The following is a 20,912-nucleotide window of genomic DNA, read 5'->3' as shown; positions in this document are numbered from 1 at the left end:
TTAAAAGGTAAACTTTCTCAAGCTACATTGTTATTTGTAAGTGATTTATTTGGTATGCACAGACCTGCAAATTTACGTGCAAAAAAACCCCTGTTTTGAGGTTTTTCATTTTTGCTACATTTTATTCTTTGACATACAGTAGGATCAGAAGCACTGAGACAAAAACAGCATAAAGTTAGAGATCAGGAGAAATAACCTAATTTATACTAAAATGATGAGAAATGTCCCTGTCAGAACAAAGCCAGTATAGTTTCACCTGCATGTCTTCAGCATGAGTTTAGCATTTCCTTACTGCCAGTACTCACATACCCAAAAAAGAAACCACATTGGGCTAGGCTGCAGAGACAGAAGGGAAGTGAGTGGGGAGAAAAACAACTGCAGCTGTGGACAATCAAATTCTCAATTAACTTGTTGGTTATAATCTGATCATACCTAAAGGAAAATAAGGCAAGGTAGTCTCAACATCCCACAAAACTGTCTTAGAGAGGTTTTTCATATACATTACAGCAGGGATCCTGTAATTACAGCATTCTTCTGTTTTAGTGGGGGTACTTCATGCATCCAAGTCCCAGTTTTAAGATACAGTTCAATGAAGTTCCTGTGAAAGTGTTATTTATAAGCTGTACATGAGTACACACATGTGCTTAATCCCTCTTTGAGATCCAGTATATCCTCACTCACTGCTGTTCTATGAGTATTTTAAGCTTGACTGTTGCCAAAAAACTTTTTCAAATGACATCAGGTATTCTCCCAAGAGAAAAGTAAAGACGTACTTCAGAACACAAAGAAGCCTGGCAAAAGGACAGCTTCAAATTATCTACACAGATATGCAGATACAGTCTTGATAGCCAAGACTGACCATACTCATGAATGAGAGTATTCTGTCGAGATCTGCTTAGGTCTGAAGAGAAAAAGCAACAACAATTCCTCATAAGCTTATGAAAACGAGGGACCTGTGTTCAGGAACTGCCTCACTATTCAAACAGATTTACTGGTGAGTGCTGTACACTTCTGAGCCTTCTTAATGAGGAATGGAAGCAGGTTCATGGCAAGAAAGATTAGAAAACCCACAAGGGATTTTAACATGAAAAAAGAAAAGAGACAAAAGCTATGCTCCAAACTGCACCAGCAACTGTTTTTTAAAGCAAATAGCAAAAGGGAATCATCATCCTTCTATGTATGTACACACACCAGTGCTACCAGACACAAGAAGACCCTGTGTTTTAGGGTGATGGTTTTGGCTTTCTGCTCAACATCTACTCTTGATGCAATGTCATGTTGGATTATTAAGTCATATGCTAGAGATGCTTCTCAAATCTGGTCTGGAGGCTGGCTCTTCAATAATCAAACCATAGCCAGACTCCCACTTGCCTTGTTCTACAGACACAACAGGGGTCATTTATTGTAATATTCGTCAGGTTCCCCTCCATTCTCATAGACTAAGGCAACATCTGTGGTGCTCATGAGCAACACCTAAAACAGTAAAAATGTAAACCATAACATAAAAAAAATTGTCACAAAGCAACTCCTTCCACCACTTGGGAAGCTGTTAAAGGATTCCCTACCTCTCTCTCTTTTTCAGTTCATCCTATCAAAATTCTTATGTATTTAAACAAAGAAGACATTCCTATTTCCAAGCCCCATCTCCTGAATTTTTTTAGGACACAGATACTGATCCATTTCCATCTCAGAACAAGTGGCTGAGGGATCACGAGTGCTCAAGGATTCCACTTAAAGGAGACTAAACTTTTGCAGTAGTTGTTAAAAATCCCTTCACTCTAATCATTCAATACAATCACAGGCTGCAAATATGCTGCAAAGGTAGATGACTAACCAAATAGAAAAGGATAATAAAACCAAATTGAAAGAGAAATAATACCTAAAATGAAATTTCAAGATTAAAGCTGCCATACTAAAAGCAAATTCATCCAATTAAAGGGAAGAAAAATCATCTTACCCTAATTTACCCAGACTCAATGATTACGTTTCAAGAGTTTGGGATGTGTAATTTGAAGCTTCCACAGAAATGCAGGTTCCAGGTCACAGAAACAACCAAAACACTATGAACTCAATCATAGTATTTTAAAAATTTTAAACTACTCATTAGTAATTGGATGTGCTGATACCACACTAAGACACAGGAATAAACAAATGTAATTTAATTAATTTTTTTCCTATTAAACACTCCAGTTCCTCTGCTTAGCAAAAATCCCTATTATTCTGAGACTGACTAATGCTGAATCATCATAAACTGACTGCAGTAGCTACTATCATTTATTGTGATCTAAGTGCTACTCAGTTATACCACTAATAATGACCATTTTCTATTTCCTCTATTTTCTTATGCTACATAACACAACAGAGAGAGCTAGGATTAAAAAAACATGTTTGTACCAGCAAAAATAATCCAAACAAGCAAACACAGAAAAAACTACAGTTACTCTGATCACCTTCCCTGCAGGAAAGCACAGGATGCACAAAGCTGGACAGAGTAATCAAAAGGATTCCAAGTTTATGTATGCCCCATATCCAATGCAATCCATACTGAGAAATCAGATACAGTTTTTTCTTAGGTGGGTAAGTAAAATATTAGGACCAGCATTCTTGGTTAAAATTCAAGACACACAACCTGAGTTTCTGAGTTTGTTCTCCTACCTACTGGCTTTTATTACATAATTGTCACCTGGAACCCCTAAAGGCTCCTCTTCCCTCCCTCTCCATGAAAAGTCAAAACATGCAAAAGCTCTCTTCTGGTAGACAAAGTGCCAATTTCAGCTTAAATTGTAAAATACAACAAACTCTGGATTTCAGGAAAAAGAAAAATTTGAAAATGAGGCATATTTCAAAACTCATCTGTGCATACAGGTTTATGCAGGTTATAACAAGAGAAACCATTCTGCAATTTTCAGCTTCGATTCAATGGTATGTTCATACACGTAGTGCGGATTTTAAGTACAGTTCACGTGACTAAAGTTAAGAACAGGGCTAAATCCTTTTTGAACCCAGGCCATGAACAACAAAACAGAGGCCATCCTATTGGGTGGCTGATCATAGACTTTGCTTCTGCCTATTACTGTATTAAGAATTTAACACTCAAGCAAACACACTTCATTAAAAGCTTACTTGAAGCCCAAACTAAACCACCGGAATAAAATACCAGAAAATCTCAATGTTTATGTATTTTATATGTTTCTGTGATCCTGTGACTGTTCACAGTTCCAATTAAAATAAACCATGGGTTTGCATTTCTCATTTGAGTGCAGACTGTCTGCGTGCAAGGGGATGGGATGGGATGTGTGTCCGTCTGAAGTATGCTAATACCTGTGCTTTTAAATGAAACAACCAGCTCAGTGGCATTACAGAAATTAAAAGGGGAAAATGCAGAACACACTATTAACTGAGCAAGTTCACTTTCAATAATCAGAAGCAGCAACACTTAAACTGTAAATTACAGAGGAGATTGGTACTGAAATACAGTTCTTGGGTTTCTCTGGCAATCTACAGTGCTGTTCATTATGCTCTCCTGACCTTTCATGAAGTATTTTCTTAATCTCACTTTCACACAGAGTCATGGATAGATTTTACTATCATCTTACAGTCCTGCGCCAACAGGAATGTTAGCATTTGCAAAAAAACCTAAATGATGTGGTCCAATTAATGAAGAAGTTTTAAACGTCCTTTACTACAGTTGCTTAAAAAGTGAGCAAATGTTTTTCTGTTCATTAATATTTTGCTCTCTCTAAGCAGGAGGAGAATGAGCAAACAGAAAGAGGCGTGGAAACCGAAGAGTTTTGTAGAGGTGTTGGGTTTTTTGAAATTATTTGTATTCCATGCAAATCAACTTCAGGCAGATTTTAATCAGATGAATAGTTTGCATACTATTAGCCAGACAGGACATTTAAAAAGCGTACCTGTTAAATATGTTCTCACTTGCAGCGTACTTGTCCAGTCTTCCCAAAGGCGTCAACATTTCATCTTGTGAGACAAAGTCCAGGGCTGAAGGTATAATAATCACATCAGACTCTGAGCTGTAGTCATCCACACCAACTATCAGAGACATCAGAAATACTCCTTATAATCACAGTAGTTTGACACTAAAATGATGTCTGTTGTTGGTCTGAAATACAGAAGTCTAGGCAAGGTCTCATTGACAACATATTTAGTAACTGTACCACATTGTTCCCACCAGCTTCCCCAGCCCTCATGAAGTTTTTTCTATACAAGTGCGACTGATGATGTATAAATGGATTTTGAGTCATTTTCTCTAAATTCCCAAGTAAGATGCATAACTAAACTTCCTAAGTATTTTTATACCTTGTATTTTTCTCAAGCAAAAGACTTCCATCTAATTGTAAAGTCAGCTTTTTGAAGACATGTACTCGAATCATAGCTGTAGGTAGCCCAGAGTTTATACAGCATGATCTAACAGACCAAAAAGACTTTGTTCTAAACCAGAAAAATCAAAATCAAGCATATTAAAAAAAAAAAATCAGTGTGTGTTGCTAGATCTGACTACCAAATAAAATGGGCACAATTCACCTACTGCATAATTATTAACCAGCACATCATCATGGAACTTCATATACACAAGATCCCTTTATCAACATAGAACCAAAGAAGTGGAAAGAGGCCCAATCCTGTTCTGCAGAGCTGCCTAAGAATTAGGATTTGAATTACCACCTTTTTACTTTCCATATGCCCTCAAAACTGCTCTAAAAGTCAGTCCCATAGAAAACACACACTTCTGGCTGCAAATTCATTCCCCTATTTGAAAGAACTACACCAGGTCACCTCCATTAGTCCTGAAAACACAACACTACAGTATACTACCTCTATTCAGTCTAGCTAAATCTCTCTGAAATGCCTTTTCAAAACTTGCAAATAGAGAAAATCAGAAGACAGCTCTACAACTCCAACAATGACTTTTTAAAAATGAACTCTGCAGAAAGAAGAAAAAAGATTACTGTCCTCTTACTTTTGTATACAATTATGCTGTGCTATATAAATTGCTCACAAGATAGTGTATCATTATTTTCAACATGCAGAATACGTAAGCAGCTACCATTGCCTGAACATCTTCCTTACTGTACTTCAAATGTCAAAAGACAAACACTGAGCTCTGGAAGAGTAGTATTTTTAGACATAAACTAAGTTAATGGCACCCTTTTACCAATAAAGTAATTCTCCTATTTTCTACATAGAGAATCCATGGACATCAGCTGGTCCCAACCTTGCACAAGGGACCAGATTTTGTGGCTGCCGACAGGACATGAAATTCTTGCCATAAATCAAATGAAAAAGTGACGGGGAAAGAGCCAAGTGTGTAACAACAATCTGGGAGATGGGAGCAAGGAAGAAAGTGTACTAGGAGCCAAAGGAAATGGAAGAGCAATCTGAGAAGAGATAGTGGTATTAGGTATGTCTAAGGTAGAGGATAGAATAACAAACTGCAGGGGGAAGAAGGAGAGGCTGAAAAGAAAGATCAGCTGCAAAAAGCTATTGCAACACAAAGGGAAAGTGTTTAGCAACTCCAGGTTTACATAACTGTTTGAACTTGTGTTTGGTTTGGGTTTGTGGGTTTGTTTAGGTTTAATTTTTGTTGTTTAGTTTGGGCTTTTTGCAAGAATCATTTTTATTTTCACAGGAAGTGGGAGGCAAGTAAAAATGGACTCATACTGCAACCTAGGACTTCATGCCAGGTTAAGTTAACAAGGAACAGGCTACATCCTTTCACAAGCTCGTAGACCTTTAATTCAACCCATCAATCCAACTGAAAGCAGGGATTTTCCTGAGTTTTCAGTTCTGCCATCTCACACCTAGACTATTTCAGCTGAAGATATCTTCACCTATCATCTAGTCCAACTGTCCAACCACCTAAGGGCTGACCAAAAGTTAAATCACTTCCCTCTCCACGTCCCATTCTCAGGAAGCTACAGAGAGTGATGAAGTCACCCCTCAGCATCCTTGTCTCCAAACTAGACAGTGAAATTAGTTCTATGACAGTCCTATTCTTCTATTCCACTGTCTGTTGATCACAATGTAAATTTAAAAACATAAATTGAAGAAACTATGTCAAAATACCAACATAATTATTGTCAGCAGTATAGTTATTTTTATTTAGCTATCAAACTCATGAATACGAAAAAATAAAGTGCTGACCAGTACATGCACCACCAATTTTACTCACTCCACTTCTCTCTTCCCAACCTCAGCTTTGTTCTATGTTCCTCCTTGTACCCTCTGCATTTATTTTTCTATAATTTTTGCCTCGTGAAACCAGTTAAGTCAACCCAACTGCTAAATCCACTCTGTAACAGATGTAAATACCATTGATAAAAATATGACCATCTGCTTACAGTTTATCTGTTTGATGTCTCCTACTAGTTGAAACAGAAAGTGAGTTGTGTGGATTTGGCTCTGCTGAGCTTATGAATTGTAAAATTAGGCTTAGCACTACATTAAGCTTGATGTGCCTCTGCTACCAAACAACATTTTTTATTTAAATAATTCCAGCATCTCAGCTCATAGTCACAGAGAGATCATTCAAATGGCAGCATCTTGATTAACACAACTGTAATATAGGGAAGAAAAGGGTAGTAAAAATAAATCAATCAGTACATGATCAGTTTATAGTTCCAGTAAAGTACCGTTACAGTCACCTTATATATTCATTTTCACTTTCATGACATCAATCCAAGCCAAAAGACACAGTCGATTCTAACTCCCATTCTAACAAAGCCCCTCAAGTGGATCTTTGTCTTCAACTTGCCACAAATATGAACCACCATCTAACCACTCCTCATCTAAAATGCAAAAAGGACATACTTTGCATTATTCAATAAACCAACTCCCTTTGCTATTCCCTCCACACTGTACCAAAACAATTATCAAAAAGGTTGTTAGCTGCAGATTGCCTCTTCAGCCCTAACCCTGCCTTCCACCCAACTTTGAGCACTTGACCAACTACCACAGGACCTTGTGTAAATTTGACAAATGCAAAACATACCCTTAAACAACACAAGTGTACTGGTTTGCGCTGGGACAGAGTTAAAATTCTTCACAGTAGCTTTTAGGAGGATACTTTGCACATCTCCAACCTATTCATTGGGAGGGCACCATGAGGAATTTTTAAAAAAGGTCCTGACACTGTGTAAGCCCTGTCTTTAACAATAACTAAAACAACACTGATTTATCAACACTAGTTTCAGCACAAATCCAAAATACTGCCCCATACAAGGTATTATGGAGAAATTTAACTCTATGCCAGTCAAAACCAGTACAAGTTTTGGCTAATTCAAATGCAGAACATACAGATTTCTTCCTGCTTCAGAATGTAGACCAGACAACAGGACCACATATTACTTTCCTACTGCAGAAAAACCACAGGTCAATTTTCTTATTTTTCTCCACTTCTTCAAGCTGGTACAAGTACAGACCAAATCCACAGAAAGCATATAAGCTACAAGACACCACTGAAAATGCAAGTGCAGAGCCTTACCTACCTTCTACTCTGGTCTTACGTGTTCACACCAACATGCAAAACTAGAGCTAAGAAAACAGGAGTTTCTATAAGAACACCCTATCCCAGGAGTTTGAAGTCACTAGTGGTGTCAGGGTGAGAAACAGCAATTGCATAATGATGTCAAAAGCAAACACAGTACCCCTATTTCTGTCCACTCAAGTACCAAAGCAGAGCAAAATCAATAAATTAATTAATTTATCCAGACTAAGTTTAAAAAATTCTCTTCAAAACTCTACACAATGACTGCCAAACACAAGGAAGCATCACATAACAAGACTGTCATTGACCTGCTGTATTACAGAAGCCAAGTAACTTCTGTTCTGTGTACCTTCATCTTCCTGTCAAAAGATTTGACTAGTTTTTTTGTAGAAGTTGTTTGGGTTTGTCTCTCTATCTTGCATCTGGTCCATACTGTACTGTGTGAAAATATAACTAACATTCTCTGCTTTAAGCTCTCCTCTGTTTTATGGCAAGGATACAACAATAACTTGACACAGTTATTAACTAACATGAACTACCACAGCAATCTTGCTGAGGCAGACTATGCTTAGAGGTGCTTAGTCAACCACGGCCAAGCTTGGCTGAGCATACAACAACAAAAGAGAGGTCCATTTAAAACTCAGTCCACTATAAAACCACAATCTCTAGGCCAATTTTCAAGGGAGTTGGTTTTTCTACTACATATCTCATCCTCATAGTACCCTTCACAAAGATCTCTCATACTGGATCTTTTACAGAGAGGTGCAAAAAATTATGTTTGAAAAAAATGACTGCTATTTTTTCTTATTTAATAATGCAGTTCCCTGCCATAGACTGTTCAGTAGCAAGGCCTATATGTATTCTTTTTGTTCTTCTATATTTGCTATGAGCTCCACAGCAGAAACATATTCTTCTTTGCTTTGGCATAGAAACTCAGTAACAAGATGTGGATTCTAAAAAAAATAAGCAATTTTCAATTCTGAAAGCTGAACAAACAGCTTTAAGGATTCAACATTTCCAGCTAATATTAACAGTTCTCTCATTTTATCTTCTGCATGCCCAAAGAATTCTCAAGATCTCCTACAAAATCCATATGGCAGTTGCTATGGATATATCTACTGAAGTGGACTAATTTTCATTCAATTTTAATATAAGCTATTTATTACACTCTACATCAATTGTTATCATATGGATATTCAGGATAATATTGCACCTATATGCAGAAAGGACTGGGTTCTGTTCTGCTGTTCAGGCAAGTAATTTTTCTGCTTAACTGTAAAGCAAAAATTGTAATCTTATGAGCCCAGACATTTGATATCATGATCACAAAATAACAGCAGCAGGTTTTGTTCTAAATTACTGCCTTCCATGCTACAAATGAAGAATTTCACCTTACATTCAGACTTCTGCAGAACACAAGTAATATTCTCAGTCCTTCAATATTGTAAACACATTCGTTTCTGTATAACTTTCTGTAAGAAACACCACTTTGCATCTCCATGTTCTGCAAAGAGAAATTCACCTCAGCATGAGCATCAACGCTTAAACATCTGCATTTGTTCACAGCTGCACTCACTACTCTTAACCCCTTCCTACTGCACAATGTCCCAGCTCTGGTTCTGTGGTGACAACACAGACCAAAGCATCAGTGACACTATTTCAGGTTCATTTGCTACCACAAACTTACTGCACTGCTTCAGTAACATTAACCAACAGCTATTTCAATGACAATCACACAAATATTACAAAATGTGCTTGTCATGCTGAATTCTACCACCCTGCCTGCCCAATCCAGGCATAACTCACTGGTCATCGCAGAACCCACCATCAGAAAGGAGGAGCTCTTTTTTCCATGAGACACTTAAAATATTCTGTTTTCCCCCTGCTGAAGTCCAAGACTGAAAATGCAACTGAGATGCCATGAGGTGTGTGATTCTACTCAGCAGAAGTTACCACTGAAAGTGTTAATCTTAGATTCCAGCCCACTTACCAGAAACAAGAACCACCCTTCTCCTTCTGTGTTTCTCCCCTAAATTAGCCCTTCAAACCATGGAGCACTATCGGCCTTGAGCCTTTTATGAATGTCAAGTTACCACACCTGTATGCACAGACTTTGTTGTCTGAACACCGAGTTTGGCGGGACTGGGTTCGGGGGTGGGGCAGAAGGAGTAGAGAGGCAGGAGCAAGGAAGAAGAAAGGGGGAAATGCAACGCAGCTCTGATGCAAAGCTGCTGTGCCAACAAGCAAGGCTTACCACATTATCCCCTATGTAGCAATTTGATAGCAGAGCTTGCTATCAGCTCAAAGCACAGACATAGCAAACCCTTTAAATAAAGCTTTGGTACAGGTTTGTGGGCTAGGGCCGAGGAGCACTCAGCAGATGAAAGACACAGGAATCAAAAAATCAGCAGCTGTTTACACACAGAACTGATGCAAGCATGGTACAGCAAATTTCAAAGACCCAGCAGCCTAAACATAACAGGCTATGAGAATATTTTCATTTAGCAAAGGCCTTCATAAAAAGATAGTTATCAAGCAGCCAAAGGAGTTGCACTTCCCAACAAGCATCAGAAGAAACAAGGGGCAATACAAAATTCTTTAAGCAAGGAAAATAGGTGCAGCTACACACAAGTTTGTTTCTTTCAGACATACACAAGCAGCACTGGAAATCCTTGATCTGCTCTGAAAAAAACCAAATAGCTCCACCTCATAATGCTCACTAGTCGTTTATTTGCACAACAGCTGAATGTACCTTGTACCGGTTAACAGTTTGACCGGCAACAAATGCTGGTCCAGAGGAAACTGAAACAAAGAGAAGGACATCCAAGCTACCAGTTAAAACAATCAACAGTTTACATTCTGTCTGCCTATTTCCTGTAGGGAGCATGTCACGCCCATCACCAAGGCATTCAAGTTCCCTGCTATTTAAGTCCCTGTCTTCTACCTCTTTCAAACAACTCCATGCACTTCAGAATTGTGGAATGAGGTTGGAGTGAAGCAAAAGTCAGCTAATGCAAGCAGGAAGTTCCTCTAAGATTCTTTTTTCTCCTCTAGGAGGACATCACCATCAAAGAAAGGTATTCCTTTTCTCTCTGCAGAGCACTGCTGTTCCTGGGATTTTTAACTGACCTCATGACTGACTGAGAATTTTGTAGCACTGCTAGGAAAATCCTACTTCCATCTTCAACCAACATGTTCTCCCTGGTCCTACTACAATAGACACATGCATTCAAGTTCAGGCCGTGCTCAAATTCTGCCACACAACTGGGTATCTGGTACACACAAAAACTGCAAGTTCAAACTATATGTGCCTTAACATTGGACTAACTAGAAGGGAGAGAGATATGAAGCAAGCAGCTGAAGCTCAAACGCTCCAAGGACTTGTGTAAACTTTGCACCACTGATGTGACACCATGAGTTATGTATGATACATCAGCTACCAAGTGTTGTTCCATTGTGCAGTGACTTCGACAGAATCATCACAGCAACTAAAATACACTCACTTAGGCTAAACACTGCAGAGAAGGCAAGCTCTACAACTAGTACATCCATAATCTATAAAACATGGCTTTGCAACATAAATCCCTTGGAACTTCCTAACTGCACTTTTCCTCTCTCCACTTAAATCCCAGACAATGTTCTTGAGATGCTGCTTGACAGCTTTCAAAACTCTTGGTGGGATTAACCTCAGTGTTTCCCAGGCATACAGAGAAATTCTTGCTGCAACTCTCCCCACTCTTCCTGTCTGTGCTCAGTATAAAGTATAAAACTTTATATGGGAGAAGGTTGAGCAGTACAGAATGCAGGGGATTCACTCTTGGAAAAAGTAAGAACAGTCATGGGTGTTCATTTCAATGCAATTTAATGTTTGCATTACTTGCACAAACAAGTATCCCTACAGACTAATCAAGCTGTTCCTCCTGTAGGCTGTAGAGGAAGGAAAAGGTAGTCTCTCTTCCATTCAAATATTTGGGAACTGTTCAGGCACTATGGCAACAACACAAAAAGAATTCCCTTAGCATATTTGTTTATCAGAGAAAAATGCTTAAAGAGTCTGCAATATCACTCATATACCATGTCCGTTTTATACATTAATCTATTTAGCTTTTCCAGAAATTGTATAGAGAATAATGTATATTTATGGCACTATTTGCCTCTCTTTTCTTTACCTTAAAAACAGTAAGAAAAACCCACTAAACCAGTGGTCTCAACTGTCGATGCAGTTGTTCCGCTGTTGCAAACAAACACCCTTCACAAACATACTCTGACACTTTTTCAACCTACACAGTACGATTTTAACACCCTACTGCCAAGAAGAACTGCAGCATCCCTCTCAAACCAAGAAACAGCCACATTAGTTTTTCTCATACTATACCTTCTGAAGAAGACAGAGGAGCCCTGATGTTCTGGGAACCTTTAGGGGCAGCTGTCCCTGCCTTGCTCTTCCAAAGAGGGAACTGTTCCTCCAGCTCTCAAAGCAGAAGCTATCCTTTCATCCAGTTCTGCTCATGTTACAACTCTTACAATGAAAACTTCCTGCCCACACAGAGGGAAAGTCTTAGTAGCAAAAGGCACATATAGGAAAGAAAAGCATTTTATCTTCAACACACTGCAGTCTGCCACCTCCACAATAGGTCAGCAGTCAGAAATAACTGCAAGCACCAAGGTTTCACTATCTTAAGCCTAGGATTTTGAACATTTCCAACTCCGTCATGACCCTTTCACTCCCTCTGTTTTTTAGCTCCAAGTGGGAGAGAAAGGGAGGAGGAGGAGAATACCCAAAGCCCTATAAGATAAATCATGAGACAAGAAGAAAAAAAAAAAGCTGGCAACCTTAATTGAGGATCCCTGCCAGAGATGGGATAATAAAAGGTGCTTGGTGAAAAGAACATTCCCGCATCAGAAGTGATGCTAGTGGCCTTGGAAAGCTGAAAGCCTAGAAAATTACCTCTTCTTCAACCCTCTACTAGGTGTAATGGAGAAAACATATGCAGCTGCATGAGCAAGATTCATTAGCCTACATCAAATCTAGCACAATCCTTTCCTCACATCAGCTCCTTCTCTCTAGGATTCTAAGAGGTTGCTGGAGAGAGACTAACCATTACCCACCTGAGACCACTAACACCAGAATTCCATGAGGACACAGCCATCCACCTGAGTCTCCCAGTTTCTATGAGGGTCAATCACCACATTAAAAGACAAAGAAATGAACCGAAGTGTTGGGAGAATTAAACCCCAATCTCCAGGGAAAACAACTGACTTAACACACGTGCTTCATTAGCACTAAGGAACGGTTACTGGATTCCCAAGGGAGCAGAATCCCAGTCACACCAGAGAATTGATTCCAATCACTACAGAACGTCTGCCATCAATTTCTGTTATTAATTTTTTGCAACGCTGAAATGCCAACCCAGTAACTCGAACGACCTCAGCACTCTTTCACCAGAGCTAAGGCTCTGATGGGACCAAAAGGTCAGTACTGCGAGAGGGCATTCGAACATCACGTTGGAAATTTAGCTATACTCAAAGCTGGAATTAAGTCTAAGAAGTGACACAACATGCAGCCTATACAAAACAACTAACAGCATAACAAAATCTGCTAATTCTTATTCTGTGGTGAAGGAACAAAGAAACCACAGTGCAAAAGCTTCTGATACTACTATGAACAGCTGTGGGAAAGGCAAGGTGAATTCTAACATACTGAACGCATGTTATGCCAGCATAATTCACTGCCAGAGAATAAAAACTACAACACAGCATCAAGCTGTGACTGTGATTTGACACCACAGGGAAATACAGACTGATTTTATAAAAACAAAACAACAACAAAGAAAAAACCAACACTTCTTGACTTAAACTATCATTAAAATGTTTTAAAAATTAAATTTCAAATGGCTTCCACTTGGAAAGAGTCTTGTGCCTTAACTCAAAGTCTAAGAGAGTAATTTAATTAAAAGCATTCAACCACCACAAGCTCACTGCTAATGCCAGATGATTTGCTCATCACCTGGAAAAAGAACATAGCATCAATGATAAAACAGCTTTTGACATCTGCAGATGCACAAAGAGAATTTTCTTCAGCTCAGCTAAATAACTGGTTCACTCACTGAGAAGCCTGCTGGGAGGAGAGGCTAGGAAGACCTGTCCTCCCTTTTTTAATCAATGGAAAAGAACTCAATAATAAAAACAGAGCTATGCTGGATCATCACTACTCTGGTTTTAGTTTTTGAACTGTTTCATCCACTAGTAAAATCCAAACAGTAACATTAGATTTGCTTATTGTCAAATTTTAAATCTATCATACCATTAAACACTTGTTTTAAAGAAAACAAGTTTACACATAGGTGTGTGTATATATATATCGATCTGTAAAAACTCATTTAATAGTTCTAAACTAGAACTGTCTAAATGCATACATATTAAAATTCCATTTTCTGCATTTTTAGTTAAAACATCTGGAAACTAAGTGTACAGAAAAAGGAAATTCACCTTGTCAGCACGGCAAAAGGTAAAGTTTCAAAATCTGAGTAATCTACATAACCACCAAAGCATGCACATATACTTGCAACTACCAGAAGTCCTGACATTGCACGCAAATGAAGCTGTCAGCTATCACTAACAACTACTTTTTCCAAACGCAAATGTAAAACAATACTAAAACCAGTTATCAGATCAAAATTTCTTTTCTCTCCTGATTTAAATCACAATTAAAATAATGAGCAGAATAAAGCTATCCTCCTTCCAAATCTGAATTCTAATTGCAGATGGCTCTATTTTTTAGAGCACACATCCTGTCCACATCAATGGTCAGACTGAAAGACATCAGCATCACGGTACGTTTCATTTCATCTATCTGTACTGATCAGTTCAACCTTCAGAAACAGCCAGGGGATGGGGGAACACAAACTGTCTAGGAAGAGTCAAAAAGAACACTTTATTTATCAGCAAGATGTACTTCTACAAGCCCACATTTGCTTTTCAACCATTTCTGCTGCTTATGTTCTTTCCTGTTCTATACTTAGCTTAAACAGTTGTACTATTCTATTTTGATTTTGTATGCACAAAACAAAAATTTGAACAAAAGCCAGATTTTCCCTGACTTCATATACTGTGCAAGATTTCAGACAGAAGACCAAGGAAGCCAACAATCCAATCCTTATTTGAAGGGTTAGAGTCAATGAAATTATCTTTCATTATATTCCTAGAACTCACATCTAGGAATTAATTTCTGTTCTATAGCCTTCTGTATGTTCAGCCAGGGTACACTCGCTTGTTTTTGGGTTATTTTCCCTTTTACTTCAAGCTAGCAAACAAGGAAAAGCCACAGGCTGAAGATGGAAGAACCAGAATTTCTTCAATTATTATCACAGTCTTTGATATCAGGGGCTGTATCTACAGAAGTGAAACATCAGCTAAAATCAAAGTACTGAAATGCCATTTGCAAGCTATGTAACTACTTAAGGCAATCATCTGTTTAATGTACCAGGTGTAAAGTATGCATTCACCTCAAGAAAAAAAAAAAAATCAGTTTTCCAGTGGTTACCAAGCAACCAAGAGCAGAAAAATAATATGAAGCTTTCAAAATAGAAATGCAAACCAAAGCTGAAATTAATTATTTAGAAGTCAATCCAGCTGGTTTATCAACCACTCTCTGAAAGCCTTTCTTATAAAAGCTCTTGTTTAATCTCTGACCTCTTAAACAAATCAACAAAAGGAAGGGTTGTTTTTTTTTAAATAGATGCCTTCCACAGCATATATTCTCAACCACTACTCCAACAGCATAGATTTACTGCTCTCTTTTAAAATCTAGGAATGTTTCATTAACCTAAATATTTCTTCAGAGAAAAGGAATTTTTTTTTTTAAAGCAGCTGTTAAAACAGTACTCCAAAGATACAGTACTTTACTGTTCTGTATTTCAGGTTCATTAGCATCCAACAAGCTGGCATAATGAATGAGAAGAACAAATTGTACAGTTGTACAAGTTGTTGATTAAACTCCAACTTTCCAGGAGAACACTCGATTACAGAAACCTTAAAAGACAAAGATCATAAAACAGCTGTTCTTCACTCTGCGTATCTTAAAGATGCACAGATGCTTGGTTCATTACTTTCAGCAGCAACTGTGCATGGTTGTTTGCTCAACTCCAGGACTTTCTCCTACTGCTTTAGAACATGACCAATAAAAGGTATCTCTAAAGTCACCTTAATGATTCCTTCATTAGAAGGCAACACTGAATCACACTGTAGATTCTCATTACCAAAGGGAAAAAAAACAAACCAAACAATACAACAACAAGAAATTTCATGATTCAGGCTCAAACCTAGGCTCACTGACAAGCTGCAAAGGAACACCTAATCTAGTGAAATGTCCTGAGCCTTATGCATAATCAGAGACTCGGTTTCAGATTCCAATCCAGACCTTGACACATGCATTCAGTCTTAAACACCCTTGATTTCTCCAGTACACCTCACAGATGTTTTACTATACTGCTTGATATCAGACCAACTAAAAGCCCAAAAATTTACTGAAAGCATAGTTCACTTTTCAAAACAGACGATCAATCACACTATTTAAATCTATCTAATTCCTCCTCCTAAATTATACCACCAGGACTACAGGTATGCCTGCAAGTATTTTTCACTTGCTTATCCTTAAACACAGCTTAGCACACTTAACAGCAAGAATGCAGCTGGCAGAATCACACAGGCATAAAAGCTGCCAGCACTTCCAGTTTTATCACTATTGCATTCTACTACTTCAGTAATACACCTCTAAACCAGTGTCTAACTCTGCTACTTGAAAGAGCTGCAAACATTCGAAATATTTATAACAGAGGAATACTGTAGGGTGGGGTTCAGGCAGGAGTTGCAACTTTCTGTCTTATTTTTTTAATTGTCTGTTTCATATGTGCAGCCAATCAATTGAAAACATTTTCATAATTGTGTAAAACATGTTGTATATGGGTACAAAACACAGCTATTTCAAATAATATGGCACAAGAAACAGTACTTTTGATGAGATATGTACGGTCTCCTTGATCTATACTATTTTTCTTTGGCTCACAGACATCACCCAAGAACAAAATCATGTAAAATTTAGAACCATAAAAGCCACTGTGTGACTGAACTACATCCAGACAGCACACATTGATGCACACAGAGTCCTGGTTTTTTCTCTTAAAATACCATGCATAAGTATTTAGACACTTGCTTTTACCTACTTACATCAAAACCTCAGTAATTTTTAATGAGGTTTCAAATTTTTATATTTCTATGGCTGTTGCCTTCAGGATGCTCTCATCTGGACTGAGTCATATCTCCATGCATATATTTTCTTTCATTTTTGAAGACCGTAACATTAAGACCAGCACCAGGAACCCACACCTTCAGTCACCTCTCCAATGACTACAGATCATTTCAATTCCTGTCTTGCAGTCAACTAAAACCATAATCTAAGTGGAAACTTAAGAATGCACTTTATTTTTTTGTTAAGTGTGTCCATTCTGAAAAAGTCATCTGCAATCACAGAGAGTTTTCAAACAGCGACTTATCATGCTGAATTTTAAAAAAAAAGCCTTAGGGAAAGGCTCCTTTGTGCGAGGCAAAGCACAATAGGAGCCTTCCAAAAAGTGAAAAAGAAGATGTGTCAGTTAAATCCTGAAAAGTTTACACAGCTCTCCTCTAAAAACGTAAGCCACAAACCAGAAGGTTTTTCTCCTGCACTCCAGGAGAAAAACCTGGTGAGGAGATGCCGTGCAGACTGCACAGCAGACAAAATACCTTGAGGCAGCAACCAGGGGGTCCGCACACCCACGGCAGGCTGCCAGGCAGGTGCTTGCCTCCACCTCCATTTTCACTTTTCACCCAAAATTCCTCCTCCTTTCCTTCCAAGAAGTTCCCCCAGCTTTGACACGATCAATAGACACCTTCTCACCTGAGCAACATCTTAGTCTGCCACGCTAAGGCTTCTCACCCCCGAGTTAGTGATTTTTGTACCACCCCAGCCACAATGCTGCTACTTTGCACTCTGACATTAACTCCTCTCCACAGATCTCTTCATCGGGGCAGGACTCACAGAACCAATTAGGTTGGAAAAGACCTCTGACATTATCGAGTCCAACCTGTCACAGAACATCACCTTGTCAACCGGACCATGCCACTGAGTGCCACATCCAGTCTTTCCTTAAACACCTCCGGGGACAGTGACTCCACCACCTCCTGGGCAGTCCATTCCAATATCTAATCAGCCTTTCTGAGAAGAAATCCCTCCTGGTGTTCAGCCTGAACCTCCCCTGACGCAGCCTGAGGCCATGTCCTCTCTCCTGTCGCTGGTTGCCTGGGAGAAGAGACGACCCCCACCCGGCCACAACCTCCTTTCAGGTAGCTGTAAAGAGCAGTCAGGTCCCCCCACTGAGCCTCCTTTTCTCCAGGCTAAGCACCCCCAGCTCCCACAGCCGCTCCTCACAGGACATGTGCTCCAGACCCTTCACAAGGAAGGGGGAGCCTGAATGGGGGGGGAGGAAGGAGGGGAGGGCGAGAAAAGGGGGAGAGGAATAGGGGACACAAAAAGATATACAAAATATAAAGCTACAAAAGGAACGAGCAACCCACATGCTGCTGCAGATGCAGCAGCCTTAACCTCCTCCTGCTCCTCCCCGGCGGCGCCCTGCCGTGCCCGGGCCATGAAGGGACGCCGCCCCGCAGGCAGAGCCTCCCCAGCCTCCATCACTCCTTCCCTCCCTCCCTCGCTCCCGCCGGGGGCGGCCGCTAACGGCGCCCCTGCCCCGCCCGCCGCCCAACGCACCCTGCGGGACCGCCCGGCGCAGCCCCACGCGCGACCGGGACCGGGTCATGGACACCGGGAAGCGCGGAGCATGGCCATGGCTTCCTCCTCCTCCTCCTCCTCCCCGCCGCCTCCCACAATGCACCCTGGGCGCTCCCCCGCGGAAAGCACTTCCTCGCCCGAAAGCCGCCCCGCCGCTCCCCCCCGTCCCCACTCACATCCGTCGATCTCCTCGTGCAGGTCCTCCTGGAGCAGCGACAGATCTGCGGTGGGGGAGACACACACACACACACACACCATGGACCAACGCGCCCGCCGACCCCCGGTGCCACGCGTGACCCTGCCCCGCCCGCGGGCTGCGCCCCCCCGACGCCACCCGTCCCGCAGCCCCCCGCGCTCCGAGCCCGGACAGCGGCGGGCAGCGCTCCCGAAGCCGGGGCGGGGGAGAGGAGAAGGAGGGGGGATAGAGGAGGGGGGGCTGGCGCCTCGCCGGGGAGGCGGCGTGTGCGGGAAGGGGAGGGGGGCGATGCCTACCCGCCATCTTGCTGCTGCAGCCCCCGCGGGGCGCCCGGCTACATCCAGCCCGCGGCCGGGCGGTGGGAGCAGCGGTGGGAGAGGGCGGGCACCCGTGCGGTCCAGGCCCCAGGCCCGGCGGCGCCTCTTCGCGTCCCCGGGAGGGCCTCGCAGGGAGGGAAGGAGGAGGGAGCAGGCGGAGGAAGGCGGGAGGAGGGGTCTGGGCCGGACACGCTGCCCCCGCCTCCGCCCGGCGGAGCTGCTGTCGTTCGCTTGCCGCTCGCTCGCTCAGGCGGCCGCACCTCCCCGCCCCGCGCTGTGACTCACGCCCGGAGCCGCCCGGGCTGGTCCTGGGGCTGGAGAGCGCCCGGGCTCGGCCGCACGCCCCGGCCCGCTCACCTGCCCTCCACGGTCCTCCGCCAGATCGGGGCTCGGGCTCCTCCTGCCGCCCGCCAATGGGCTGAGGCGAGGCCACGGAGCTTCCCCTGCCCTGAAGTTTGGGCGGTGTGGGGTCACCTGGAGGAAGGGCTCCGAAGTGCTCCTCGCCGTGGTCAGCGTGGGGTCGCTTCCAGAGGGCAACGGGGCCACAGAAATCCTTGCCGCCGGCCTTGTGAGGTTACCTGGAGAGAAGGGTACCCTGACCTACTAGAGAGCAGAGTGTGGCCAGCAGGTCCAGAGAGGTGATCCTTCTGTACTCGGCACTGGTGAGGCCACATCTGCAGTGTTGTGTCCAGTTCTGGGCTCCTTAGTACAAGAAAGACAAGGAGCTGCGGGAGAGGGTCCAGTGGGGGGCCACAAAGATTGTTAGTCTGAACAGTCTTAAGAGAGGCTGCGGGAGCTGGGTGTGTTTAGTCTAAATAAGAGAAGACTGAGAGGGGATCTCATTAATGCATATAGGTATCTCAAAGACAGGTGGTAAGAGAAAGGTTCCAGACTCGTTTCGGTGGTGCTTAGTGGCAGCATGAGGAGCAATGGGCAAAAACTAAAACACAAGAAGCTTCACCTTTACATGAGAAAGAAGTTTACACTGAGGGTGGCAGAGCACTGGAACAGGCTGCCCAGCCAGGTCGTGGAGTCTCCCTCTCTGGAGACATTCAAAACCCACCTGGGTGTGTTCCTGTGTCACCTTCTCTAGGTGACCCTGCCTTGGCAGGGCATTTGGACCAGATGATCTACAGAGGTCCCTTCCAACCCTAACGATTCTGTGACAGGCAGCCGTGCCATCACCACCATGCAGCCCATGAGCATCCTCCTCATGTGAACTACCGAGTTTCTGCAGCTGGGATCCCATGGCTTAAACACACAGGATATTCCTCCACTGCACCACTGTGCCTTCCAACTTCTGCTTTAAAAACAGGAGATTTAGTTGTATGTAGACACAAAGGTGCACATTGGTTTCTGCTTTTTTTGGCTGTACCTTTTAGTCACTGCTGATGGTTTTCATTTCAACTGTTTTGATAGAATTTTTCCACTGTAGATTGGAAGATTAAGAGTGTTGGATGAAACAAATGCTCTATTCAGTTGATAACCAGGGCACTTGATAGAGGAAAGGACCATTACTGATACTAGTGCTCCCTGGGAGTATTACCTAAGTCTTCCACAGTCTTGTTTTAAATTTCCATAATAATTGATGAAGTTGTTAATACACAGAAAAGCAAAAAAGATGACATTTCATTAGCACTGTTTTTAACTAGGTGTTTGATAGGATGTCTTGTAAGCTGCTTTTTAACAATTTTTGTTTTTATTTGGTAAATTGTACAAGGATTAAATCTCCATAGTCATTCATTCTCTTTGCCATGGTGAATGAAAATGTGCAATCTTCTTTTAAAATGCATACATCCCTTTCCTTACAATCCTGTAGAACAAGCTCTGTCCTATTTCACACCTGTTCAATCTTTAGATGAGCCACTGGGGCCTACTGGATACTGATTATCTAACATTTTCTTTTGTTCAGATATATAATCTCAAAATCTGAGTAAATCAAGTAAATTCACCATGACTAAGTTATATGAACCATGCTATTCTCTGCCAGTGTAATTTAAGAAGAGATTCAGGGGAAATATTTGACATCACAAATCTCTGGCAATGCTGGATGTGATAGCAGTAGACCTAGAA

The 20,912-nt window shown here is 41.5% G+C and overlaps 1 protein-coding gene across 11 annotated transcripts in view; it reads right to left on the bottom strand.

Moving 5' to 3' along the window:
* PPP4R1 (protein phosphatase 4 regulatory subunit 1) overlaps nt 1-19,021 on the bottom strand; it is a 65,476-nt gene extending 46,455 nt beyond the window's left edge. Inside the window, exons 1-3 of one of the 11 annotated variants that reach the window (XM_039548161.1) lie at nt 18,819-19,021; nt 18,503-18,547; nt 3,912-4,047 (exon numbers count right to left, since the gene is read on the bottom strand). In XM_039548161.1, coding sequence (XP_039404095.1) covers nt 3,912-4,047; nt 18,503-18,547; nt 18,819-18,825 — 188 coding nt within the window. In that variant the 5' untranslated portion in view covers nt 18,826-19,021. Of the gene's footprint in view, nt 1-3,911; nt 4,048-11,876; nt 11,966-17,639; nt 17,827-18,112; nt 18,213-18,305; nt 18,398-18,502; nt 18,548-18,818 lie in introns of those variants that run through there. The other 10 variants (XM_039548164.1, XM_039548163.1, XM_039548166.1 and 7 more) reach the window with 10 other exon arrangements.
* Between the last annotated feature and the right edge of the window lie 1,891 nt (nt 19,022-20,912).

Source organism: Corvus cornix, chromosome 2, assembly GCF_000738735.6.
Source record: "Corvus cornix cornix isolate S_Up_H32 chromosome 2, ASM73873v5, whole genome shotgun sequence".
Lineage (NCBI taxonomy): Eukaryota > Metazoa > Chordata > Aves > Passeriformes > Corvidae > Corvus > Corvus cornix.
The sequence above is the reverse complement of the archived record's forward strand: the minus strand, read 5'-3'. Positions and strand labels throughout refer to the sequence as shown.